At 35.9% G+C, this 12734-nt stretch overlaps 1 protein-coding gene across 1 annotated transcript; it reads right to left on the reverse strand.

Annotated features, from left to right (window-relative positions):
* Positions 1–684: 684 nt before the first annotated feature.
* On the reverse strand, positions 685–2708 carry LOC120146250 (dihydroorotase, mitochondrial-like). The gene is made up of 6 exons (XM_039159868.1): positions 2691–2708; positions 2404–2483; positions 2024–2161; positions 1450–1631; positions 1057–1193; positions 685–744 (listed from the first exon to the last, which is right to left on the reverse strand). Exons 1-6 carry the CDS (start codon positions 2706–2708, stop codon positions 685–687), a joined length of 615 nt encoding a protein of 204 aa, XP_039015799.1.
* Positions 2709–12734: the final 10026 nt, after the last annotated feature.

The raw sequence follows: 12734 nt of genomic DNA on the forward strand, positions 1-12734 counted from the left end.
AGACTCTTATTCAATTTAATTTAAATTAATTCAAAAATCCATATTTTCTTTAAATAAGTCATAATTGTTTTTTAAAATAAATTGTTTTAAAAAATGGTTATTACAAACGCTATAAGCAATCGCATTAACATTTCAAGCTTTCAAACCATTTAGTAAATACAAATAACAATTTCACCTCTTTTGAGGTCTTTGAAAGTGCCTTAACAAATGTTTGTCTACAGTAAAAAAAACAAATTAACAGCAATAAATTAGTATTTTTTCCATTAAGAACGTGCTTAGAATTAGATTTGCTAATTTTGGACGCAATACTAGAAAAATAACTAAAATTTTATATAAAATATAATATTGTAAAAACAACATGAACAAGGCACGAACACACACTATATATATATATATATCAAAATTATATAAAAGTAATTACTAATTTATCAATATTTATATAAATATATCATACTTGAACACAATTGTAGCAAGTAAAAAAATATGAACATCAAAAGAACACAAGCTAGATTTAATTAGAATTTTGTTTCAAGTTTGGATTATAAGAACAAGCTAGAATTTTAATGTAATCTAGGGAAGGGGAAAATAGAGAAAACTTACATGTATTGGCACCCGCACCAGCTGCAGAAGATACAACCCCTAAAGTTTTGATTGATTCAATTAGTCCACCGTAGACAATGCTTTTCAGAATTTCCCAGTCATGAACTTCAACATCAAAACCTCTACGTTCAGAACCTCAATGTACTGCATGAACACCAAGCATTATAATTTCAGTTTAAGTTAAAAAGTTAGAAAATTAAAGAGAGTTTCAGAAAGGGAAAAATTGATATTAGAATTTGTGACGTCTCCATGAACCTATAAATTGATCGGATTCATATTAAGGAAGTTGAAAGCAACAAAAGTATAAAATGAGAAAGCAGTGTCTTGAAATATTGACAATGTTATATAGGCTGCACTTGCCTGTCATATGTTATCTAAGAAATCACATTGCCAATGTACAAGAGCCTTGTAGTTAAGCAACAAAAGATATGAACCTAGTATGGTTGAAATTATTACCAGCAATGGCATGTTTGCCTCAACCATCTCTTCAAGAACTAGTAAGCATTTCCCAAACAGATCTGTAACACCATCTTGAGAATTTGTGGTAGCCCCGGCCGGGTACAACTTAACAGCAAAGACAACTCCACTCTTTCCTGTCAACACATTAGAACCAATCATAAGAAAAACTGCAAGACTCAAGTCAGAACAAATGGGGCCAAATAACAAATAGGAGCTACTTGTTTTAAGTGCAGTTCCTCTACAGTTCCAAATAAAAGGACTAAATTAAAAATGGCTGTGAATGCAGGAGCCCGGCACGAAAAATAAAGAGACAGAGGAGTTTGGTAGAGGTCTGTTACATGTGAAACAAAAAAGAAGAATCTTAGATACCATATTAAATTTGAGACAGACTTCTGGCGAGCTTGATCTCATTCGGACTGGTTTTATCTGTTAAATATATTGTCATTAGTGGAGTGAAGTTGCTACGAGCAAGCAATGCTTTCAAGATTGATTCTCCATAAGCAACGGCCGCGGTGGTGGTAATAGGAGGCTTCAAATTTGGCATTACTATCGCCCTTCCAAAAAGCTTTGCACTGCGGTAAGAATACAAATTAGACGGAAAAATCACAATCATTCAAATAATATTATCATAAATTGAAGTAATTCAAGTCAACTAGGAGTGAGCAAATGGTTGTTTTGGTTAATTTGATCAAAGATTGTACAGAATTAATCAATCCAATACATGGAATATTTCAAGTAATAGATATTGAATTCAAACTGGTATAGGTTCAAGAATATAAATATGGAAACAATGACTCAAAAACACAATTTTTTTTATTATTTAAGACATTAACCAAAAATACCAGTTTAAGTGTTCAACTGAATTGAAAAAGTGATTTCAGCCACTTGAGCAAATATAATTACTCAAATTGAATGCCCCAAAAGTCAACAATAAGAAAACGTTGTTATTAAAAAGCAAAACAACCTGTGAGGGGCAACAGCTTGAAGAAGGTCAGCATCACGGAGATGAAGATGCCAATCATCCGATCGAGTCAGGGTGAGTTCCATCTTCGGTCTGCCGTACTTCGACTTTCTCGACAAGTCAAAATTTCGCGGAGGATAACTTCAATGCCTATAACAAAAGAAACAGTTAAATCAAGTACAAAGGCAAAGCAAAAACCATGAAAACGAGCAATGGTTAAACATCAAAAAACAGTGAATGATGGGAAGTATAAAGGTTATAATAGAATCTGATTCAAACAAAAAGAGCTTTATTCCTCTCAAAACTAATAAAAAAAACTTCAGAACACTATTCTAACAATAACAAATTAGCCATACCAGAATACAAAACAAATAAAAACCAACCTATCCTCCTCAGGAACATCTGAATGCGTGAGTTTGATAATAGTAACCCCAGGCTCAGGCACATCGAAAACAAGTCTTACCTGCAACAACAACAATACATTAAAGAAACGGCATCGTTAAACCCCCAAAGTATTCCAAAAAACTTAATAAACAGTCAAAAGTGGAAACCATTGAGCAAAGATTTAAAGTTGGCAACAGCAGTCTAACAAAGCACAGTTAACTACACAACAGTTTGTTTAGTCGATCAAATGACATAATGACCTTCAACCATGATAACCAAAAGTTACAGCAGCTTTCCAAAACATTTTTTAGACCATTCTTGAACCAGTCAAAATAGGAGAGGTACAACTATTGCGGAATACGGCTATCGGATAGAGCAAAATCGCAACTGATAATTTGAGAAAATAAAAATTAAGATAAAGAAGACACAAATTTTACGTGGAAAACCACTAAATAATATAGAGTAAAAACCACGAGCAACAGTAGAAGAATCTCACTATGAGAAAATAGGAATTACAACCTCTCTCGATCTAACAAGAAGAAAACAATAACAATTCTCTCTTGATAAAAAAGAGAAAACAACTCTAAAAAAAACTCTCTAAATTCTCTAGTATTGGGAGAAAGCAAGAATGATTTGGGATGGTTTTGAAGCTAAATGAGATAGGGTATTTAAAGTTGAAGCTTAAAGACTAATCTCGTAAATATCCTAAAGTGCAGGGACTAAATTACAATGATCCCTTTACAATAAATCAACAAAATCTTTCCCTTTTTTGACTAAAATTTTCGGTGTATTAATGCGCCACCTGCACCAAAAAATTGTCGCCAAAATCCCACCGAAAGTGGCCTGTAATTGTTGACTTTTCAATAATCTCCCACATGAAGATTTGATTGAAACAATCATATCTTCATACCATTCTTTCTGTCTTGTATCATCATGCTGCTTACGTTTCTGACAGGCCACAAGAGGATCGACACCAAGTAAATTTATCAGCATTGATCGCCTTCGTCATGAAATCTGCTATGTTGTCTTTGGTATTGATCTTCTGCATATCTACTGTCCCTTCTTCCACCTTTTCACGAATGAAATGGTATTGAACTCGTATGTGTTTTGTCCTTGAATGAAATATTGGATTCCTTGCTAGATGCAAGGCACTTTGACTGTCACAAAACAGAGAGACATACTCTTGATTGTGCCCAAGCTCCTCCAATAGCATCTTCAACCAAATTACTTCTTCACTGGCTTGTGTAGCTGCTACATATTCTGCCTCTGTTGTGGATGTAGCCACAAATGACTGCAATTTTGAAACCCAGCTTACAGCTCCACCAGCAATTTTGAACACATATCCTATAGTAGATTTGCTTGTATCCAAATCCCCTGCATAGTCAGAATCTACATACCCATTGATTAGTAAGTTTGATCCCCCGTAACATAATGCAACATTTGAGGTCCCTTTGATGTATCTCAGGATCCTCTTTACTTTATTCCAATGCTTTTTGCCTGGATTTTCCATGTACCGACTAATCACTCCCACTGCTTGTGCAATATCTGGTTTTGTATATATCATAGTGAACATCAAACTTCCCACTACCGATGCATACGACACTCGAGACATCTCCATCCTCTCTTCTTCGCTGCTAGGACTCATACTGGAGGATAATTTGAAGTTAATAGGAAGAGGGGTATAAATTGGCTTACAATCTTGCATGTTTAATCGTGACAAGATCTTCAAGTAATTCTTTTATGAAAGCCAAATCTTTCTATTACTTCTGTCTCGGTGAATTTTCATCCCTGGAATCTTGTTTGTTGGTCATAAATCCTTCATTTTAAATTCCCTAGCCAGTTTTGCCTTCAATTCTTCAATATGATCTTTGTTGGGTCCTACAACCAATATGTCATCCACATACAACAACAATATAACAAAATCGTTATCACTAAACCTTTTGAAATAAACACAAGGGTCTGCATTAAGTCTGTTGTATCCAAGGCACATAATGAAGGAATCAAATCTCTTATACCAACACCTCGACGCCTGGTTTAGACCGTACAGAGATTTGTTCAACCTGCAAACCAAGTTCTTATTTTCTTCTTTTTCTTCAAAACCTTCAGACTGGAGCATATAAATCTCTTCTTCAATATTTCCATGAAGAAAAGTTGTTTTAACATCTAGTTGCTCTAGATGTAAGTTCAATGTAGCACACATTGCCAACACTACTCGAACTGTTATTAGTCGAACCACAGGAGAAAAGATTTCATTGAAATCAATACCTTCTTTTTTAGCATATCCGTTGACCACCAGTCTTGCACGATACCTCTCCACTTGATCGTCACCATTTCGCTTGATTTTGAAGACGCATTTGTTACCAATTGGCTTCCTTCCTTGTGGTAGTGGCACAAGGTCCTATGTATTATTTTTATGAAGGGCTTCAATTTTTCTTGCATCACCATCATCCACAGTGAAGCATTTGAGTTGTTTATTGCCTCGTGAAACATTGATGGCTCAACATCATCTGTTAAAAGGCAGTATTCAATATTTCCTTCTATAACATAATATGAGTGCCAATTGGGACATCTTTTCACACGATCTGATTGACGAGTTGTTGGAGCTTCAAAACTCTTTGGTTATTGTTTATCATGTAATGGTTCTGCTTCAGAAGAATCTCCTTGTTCAAACTCATTTTCCACATGTATATGCGTAGTTTCTGACTTTACAATACTATCATCGACTACTTTTCTTTGTAGTTTATCTTCTATAAAGATAATATCTCTGCTGATGATCACTTTACGGGCAGTGGGATCCCACAAGCGATACCCCTTTACACCATCACATACCCCAAGAATTTGCATTTCCTGGATTTTAGATCCAGCTTTGAAATTTCTTAGGAGTTGTATATCACGTACACAATACTTTCAAATACATGGAGGTTTGAATAATCAACTGGTTTACCAGTCCACATCTCCATTGGTGTCTTCAACTCTATTGCAATTGATGGAGCTTGATTCACCAAATAACGGGCGGTATTGACTGCTTATGCCCAGAATGATTTTTCTAGGCATACATCCCTCAACATTACTCTTCTTCTTTCTAACAAGGTTATGTTCATCCGCTCTGCCACTCTATTTTGTTGAGGAGTGTTCGCCATTGTGAATTGTCTTTTGATGCCTTCTTTCTTGCAAAAGTCATCAAATTATTCACTTGTGTATTCTCCTCTATTATCTGTTTTGAAACACTTGATCTTATTTCTAGAATCAAGTTTCACCCGCGCTTTGAAGTTTTTGAAAGTGGAAAACACATCTGACTTCTTCTTAATATGGTACACTCAACATCTTCTGGAGTAGTCATCAATAAATGAGATAAAGTATTTTGCTCCGCCTAGGGATGTAATTGGTGCTTGCCATACATCAGAATGAACCAATTCTAGAACACTTTTTCCTCTAGAATTTGACGTGTTGAATTTCAACAGGTGATATTTACTTTTTATGCAATGCTCACACAAAGTAAGTGACATCTTTGTTAAGCCTGGAAGTAACTTTTTCTCCACAAGGACTTTCATTCCTTGTTCTGACATGTGTCCAAGTTTCTGATGCCATGGCATTGTAGAATCTGAACTACATGAGGCAACAGAGGCTTCTGCTTCTAGTAAAGTCTCTCCCTTCAGTATGTACAAGTTTGCATCTATCTTTTCACTTTTCATCACCACAAACGGAATACCTTCATGATTCCTTTCACTGTTCAATCTTGATTGCATTATTATCCAACAATCCGTAGGATAATAAATTTTTCTTCATGTCTTTCACATGCCGCACATATCGAACAAATTTAATTGTTCCACCATATATCTTCAATTTGATGGTTCCAACGCCAACAATCTCTAAGGCATGATCATTGTAACTATACACAGATCCTCCTAAGATAAGTTCATAATGATGGAACCATTCTCTTCTTGAGGTCATGTGATATGTTGCTCCGAATCAATGAGCCATATATCTGTAAATATTTTTCTACCTTCCACGGTGGTTGACGCTTCACAACATAGAGCATCTACATCATCTGAAGTGTTTGCTGTATTACCTTGTGGATTGGAGTTTTTACCTAGAATCCAACAATCCTTCTTCAAGTGATCATTCTTTCCACAGTTGTAGTACTTTAAATTCTTTTTGCTTCTCGACTTTGATCTACCATATTTACGACTGCTGCTTTGGGCACGTTTTGTTGATCTCCCACTCATCGTTTTCAACGCTTCTGCTTATTGAAAATTGACTTGTCGGTCTTCCTTGTTCTTGCGCTCTTCTTGTAGAACAACACTTGCAACGTCATCAAAGACTAGAATTGTGACATTACTATTTTTCAAGTTGATGATGAGTTGATCATACGAATCAGGTAGACTTTGTAGTAGAAGTTCAACACGTTCTCCTATTGTACATCTTAAGGATGTAAGATGAGAAAATAACGTGTTCAGTACGTTTAAGTGCTCCATCACTGAAGTAGATTCTGGCATTCGGAGAGTGTACAATTTCCTCTTAAGGAAAATTTTATTGTGCAGCGATGTGGCCTCGTACAGTTTGGTGTGATGATCTCATATCTCTTTAGTTGTCTTCTTCTCCTCAATGCTTGACAATACTTCATCTGCTAATGCTAGATGAAAGTTTTTCATAGTATTCCCGTCCATTTCGATCCATTTGTTATCATCTGTGAAATCTACCGGCCTTTCACTAATAGCTGCTGGACAACCGTCTTTCCTTAAGATGACCTTCATCTTCAATTTCCATAATGAGAAATTTCTCCCATTAAATTTTTCAATATCTAATTTTGTTGCCATAGCTTCTATTACGGATAGCTCCCACTATTTCACTATCATGAATAGTTCTCTGGAACCTTCAAAGAATGGGTAATAACTTCTTATTTTCTTATGTTGGAGGATCCACCTTTTGGAAGCAACCACAAAGACAATAAGTAGATATTACACACTCAAATCTAGCTATAATGCCAATTATTGCAGAATAAGGCTATCGGATAGAGCAAAATCGCAACTGATAATTTGAGAAAATAAAAATGAAGATAAAGAAGATACAAATTTTACGTGGAAAACCCCTAAATAATATAGTGTAAAAACCACGGGCAACGGTAGAAGAATTTCACTATGAGAAAATAGGAATTACAACCTCTCTCGATCTAACAAGGAGAAAACAATAATAATTCTCTCTTGATAAAAAGGAGAAAACAACTCTCAAGAAAACTCTCTAAATTATCTAGTATTGGGAGAAAGCTAGAATGATTTGGGATGGTTTTGAAGCTAAATGGGATAAGGTATTTATAGTTGAAGCTTAAAGACTAATCTTGTAAATACCCTAAAGTATAGGGACTAAATTGCAATTATCCCTTTACAATAAATCAACAAAGTCTTCCCCTTTTTTTACTAAAATTTTTGGTACATTAATGCACCACCTGCACTGAAAATTTTTTCGCCAAAATCCCACCGAAAGTGGCCTGCAATTATTGACTTTTCAACAATCTCCCACATGAAAATTTGATTGGAACAATCATATCTTCACACCATTCTTTCTATCTTGTACCATCATGTTCTGTACGTTTCTGACAGGTCACAATAGGATCGACACCATGTAAATTTATCAGCATTGATCGCCTTCGTCATGAAATCTAATATGTTGTCTTTGGTATGAATCTTCAGCGTATCTACCGTCCATTCTTCTACCTTTTCACGAATGAAATGGTATTGAAATCGTATGTGTTTTGTCCTTGAATGAAATATTGGATTCCTTGCTAGATGCAAGGCACTTTGACTGTAACAAAACAGAGAGACATACTCTTGATTGTGCCCAAGCTCCTCCAATAGCATCTTCAACCAAATTACTTCTTTATTGGCTTGTGTAGCTGCTACATATTCTGCCTCTGTTGTGGATGTAGCCACAAATAACTGTAATTTTGAAACCCAGCTTACAGCTCCACCAGTAATTTTGAACACATATCCTTTAGTAGACTTGCATTTATTCAAATCCCATGCATAGTCAGAATCTACATACCCATTGATTAGTAAGTTTGATCCTCTATAACATAATGCAATATTTGAGGTCCCTTTGATGTATCTCAGGATCCTCTTTACTTTATTCCAATGCTCTTTGCCTGTATTTTCCATGTACCGATTAATCACTCCCACTGCTTATGCAATATCTGGTTTTGTACATATCATAGCGAACATCAAACTTCCCACTACCGATGCATACGACACTCGAGACATCTCCATCCTCTCTTCTTCGCTGCTAGGACTCATACTGGAGGATAATTTAAAGTTAATAGGAAGAGGGGTAGAAATTGGCTTACAATATTGCATGTTGAATAGAGACAATATCTTCTTCAAGCTATTCTTTTGTGAAAGCCAAATCTTCCTATTACATCTGTCTCGGTGAATTTTAATCCCTAGAATCTTGTTTACTGATCCCAAATCCTTCATTTCAAATTCCCTAGCCAGTGTGCCTTCAATTCTTCAATATGAAATTTGTCGGGTCCTGCAACCAATATGTCATCCATATACAACAACAATATAACAAAATCATTATCACCAAACCTCTTGAAATAAACACAAGGGTCTGCATTGATTCTGTTGTATCCAAGGCACATAATGAATTAATCAAATCTCTTATACCAATACCTCGGTGCCTGCTTTAGACCGTACAGAGATTTGTTCAAACTGCAAACCAAGTCCTTTTTTTCTTCTTCAAAACCTGTAGGCTGGAGCATATAAATCTCTTCTTCAATATTTCCATGAAGAAAAGTTGTTTTAACATCTAGCTGCTCTAGATGTAACTTCAATGTAGCACACATTGCCAACACTACTCGAACTGTTGTTAGTCGAACCACAAGAGAAAAGATTTCATTAAAATCAATACCTTCTTTTTGAGCATATCCTTTGACCACCAGTCTTGCACGATACCTCTCCACTTGATCGTCACCATTTCGCTTGATTTTGAAGACCCATTTGTTACCAATTGACTTCCTTCCTTGTGGTAGTGGCACAAAGTCCTATGTATTATTTTTATGAAGGGCTTCAATTTCTTCTTGCATCACCATCATCCACAGTGAAGCATCTGAGTTGTTTATTGCCTCATAAAAAGTTGATGGCTCAACATCCTCTGTTAAAAGGCAGTATGCAATATTTTCTTCTATAACATAATCTGAGTGTCAATTAGGACGTCTTCTCACACGATCTGATTGACGAGTTGTTGGAACTTCAGAACTCTCTGGTTCTTTTTCATCATGTGCTGGTTTTGCTTCAGAATAATCTCCTTGTTCAAACTCATTTTCCATATGTATCTGCGCAGTTTCTGACTTTACAGTGCTATCATCGTCTTCTTTTTTTTTGTAGTTTTCTTCTACAAAGATAACATCCCTGTTGATTTTCACTTTGCGGGAAATAGGATCCCACAAGCGATACCCTTTTACACCATCAACATACCCCAAGAATTTGCATTTCCTGGATTTTGGATCCAGCTTTGAAATTTCTTGGGAGTTGTACATCACGTACACAATACTTCCAAATACATGGAGGTTTGAATTATCAACTGGTTTACCAGTCCACATCTCCATTGGTGTCTTCAGCTCTATTGCAGTTGATGGAGCTCGATTCACCAAATAGGCGGTATTGACTACTTATGCCCATAATGGTTTTTCTAGGCATGTATCCCTCAACATTGATCTTGTTCTTTCTAACAAGGTTCTGTTCATCCGCTCTGCCACTCCATTTTGTTGAGGAGTGTTCACCACTGTGAACTGTCTTTTGATGCATTCTTTCCTACAAAAGTCATCAAATTCTTCACTTGTGTATTCTCATCCCTTATCTGTTCTGAAACACTTGATCTTATTTCCAGATTCATGTTCCACATGTTCTTTGAAGTTTTTGAAAGTGGAAAACACATCTGACTTCTTCGTAATAGGGTACACCCAACATCTCATGGAGTAGTCATCAATAAATGAGATAAAGTATTTTGCTCTGCCTAAGGATGTAACTGGTGCTTGCCATACATTAGAATGAACCAATTCTAGAACACTTTTACCTCTAGAATTTGACGTGTTGAATTTCAACAGGTGCTGCTTACTTGTTATGCAATGCTCACACAAAGTAAGTGATATATTTGTTAAGCCTGGAAGTAACTTTTTCTCCACAAGAACTTTCATTCCTTGTTTTGACATGTGTCCAAGTTTCTGATGCCATAGCATTGTAGAATATGAACTACATGAGGCAATAGAGGCTTCTACTTCTAGTAAAGTCTCTCCCTTCAGCATGTACAAGTTTGCATCTATCTTTTCGCCTTTCATCACCGCAATCGTTCCACGAAACACCTTCATGATTCCTTTCAGTGTTTCAATCTTTCTTGCATTGTTATCTAACAATCCATAGGATAATAAATTTTTTTTCAGGCCTTTCATGTGCGGCACATCTCGAACAACTTTAATTGTTCCATCATATATCTTCAATTTGATGGTTCCAACGCCAACGATCTCTAAGGCATGATCATTGCAACTATACACAGATCCTCCTGAGACAGGTTCATAATGATATAATCATTCTCTTCTTGAGGTCATGTGATATGTTGTTCCGAATCAATGAGCTATATATCTGTAAATATTTTTCTACCTTCCACGGTGGTTGACGCTTCACAACATAGAGCATCTACATCATCTGAAGTGTTTGTTGTATTGCCTTATGGATTGGAGTTTTTACCTAGACTCCAACAATCCTTCTTCAAGTGACAATTCTTTCCACAGTTGTAGTACTTTAAATTCTTTTTGCTTCTCAACTTTGATCTACCATATTTGTGATTGCTGCTTTGGCCACGTTATGTTGATCTCCCACTCATCGTTGTCAATGCTTCTGTTTGTTGCATATTTACTTGTCTGTCTTCCTTGTTCTTGCGCCAATTTTCTTCTTGTAGAACAGAATTTGCAACGTCATCATAGACTAGACTTGTGACATTACTATTTTTCAAGTTGATGATGAGTTGATCATACGAATCAGGTAGACCTTGAAGTAAAAGTTCAACACGTTCTTGTTCTCCTATTGTACATCTTAAGGATGTAAGCTGAGAAAATACTGTGTTCAGTGTGTTTAAGTGCTCCGTCACTGAAGTAGATTCTGACATCCGGAGAGTGTACAATTTCCTCTTAAAGAAAATTTTATTGTACAGCGATGTGGCCTCGTACAGTTTGGTGAGATGATATCATATCTCCTTAGTTGTCTTCTTCTCCTCGATGCTTGACAATACTTCATCTGCTAATGCTAGATGAAAGTTTGTCATAGCATTCCCTTCCATTTCGATCCATTTTTTATCATCTGTGAAATCTACCGGCCTTTCACTGATAGCTGCTAGACAACCGTCTTTCCTCAGGATGGCCTTCATCTTCAATTTCCACAATGAGAAATTTTTCCCATTAAATTTTTCAATATCAAATTTCGATGTCATAGCTTCTATTACGGATAGCTCCCACTATTTCACTATCGTGAATAGTTTTCTGGAACCTTCAAAGAATGGGTAATAACTTCTTACTTTCTTATGTTGGAGGATCCACCTTTTGGTGGCATCCACAAAGACAATAAGTAGATATTACACTCTCAAATCTAGCTCTGATGTCAATTGTTGCGGAATACGGCTATCGGATAGAGCAAAATCGCAACTGATGATTTGAGAAAATAAAAATGAAGATAAAGAAGACACAAATTTTACGTGAAAAACCCCTAAATAATATAGGGTAAAAACCACGGGAAACAGTAGAAGAATTTCACTATGGGAAAATAGGAATTACAACCTCTCTCGGCCTAACAAGGAGAAAACAATAAAAATTCTCTCTTGATAAAAAGGATAAAACAACTCTCAAGAAAATTCTCTAAATTCTCTAGTATTTGGAGAAAGCTAGAATAATTTAGGATGGTTTTGAAGCTAAATGAGATAGGTTATTTATAGATGAAGCTTAAGGACTAATCTTGTAAATACCCTAAAGTGCAAGGACTAAATTGCAATTATCCCTTTAAAATAAATCAAAAAAATATTCCCTTTTTTTTTTACTAAAATTTTTGGTGCATTAATGCACCACCTGTACCGAAAAATTACTTCCAAAATCCCACCGAAAATGGCATACAATTGTTGACTTTTCAACAACAACTTCAACTCATAGTAAGAACAAGGATAATTGAAGGATAAAAATGGCCAGAAGGATAATCTGGTGGCAGTGGCAGTTAAAAGGTCATTAGGGTTAGGTTAGATTTAAGTTAGGATTATGTAATGGGCACAGATTTGGATCTGTTTGGGCTTGGGTCTGGGT

Source organism: Hibiscus syriacus, unplaced genomic scaffold (assembly GCF_006381635.1).
Source record: "Hibiscus syriacus cultivar Baekdansim isolate YM2019G1 unplaced genomic scaffold, ASM638163v2 tig00110904_pilon, whole genome shotgun sequence".
NCBI classification, from domain to species: domain Eukaryota; kingdom Viridiplantae; phylum Streptophyta; class Magnoliopsida; order Malvales; family Malvaceae; genus Hibiscus; species Hibiscus syriacus.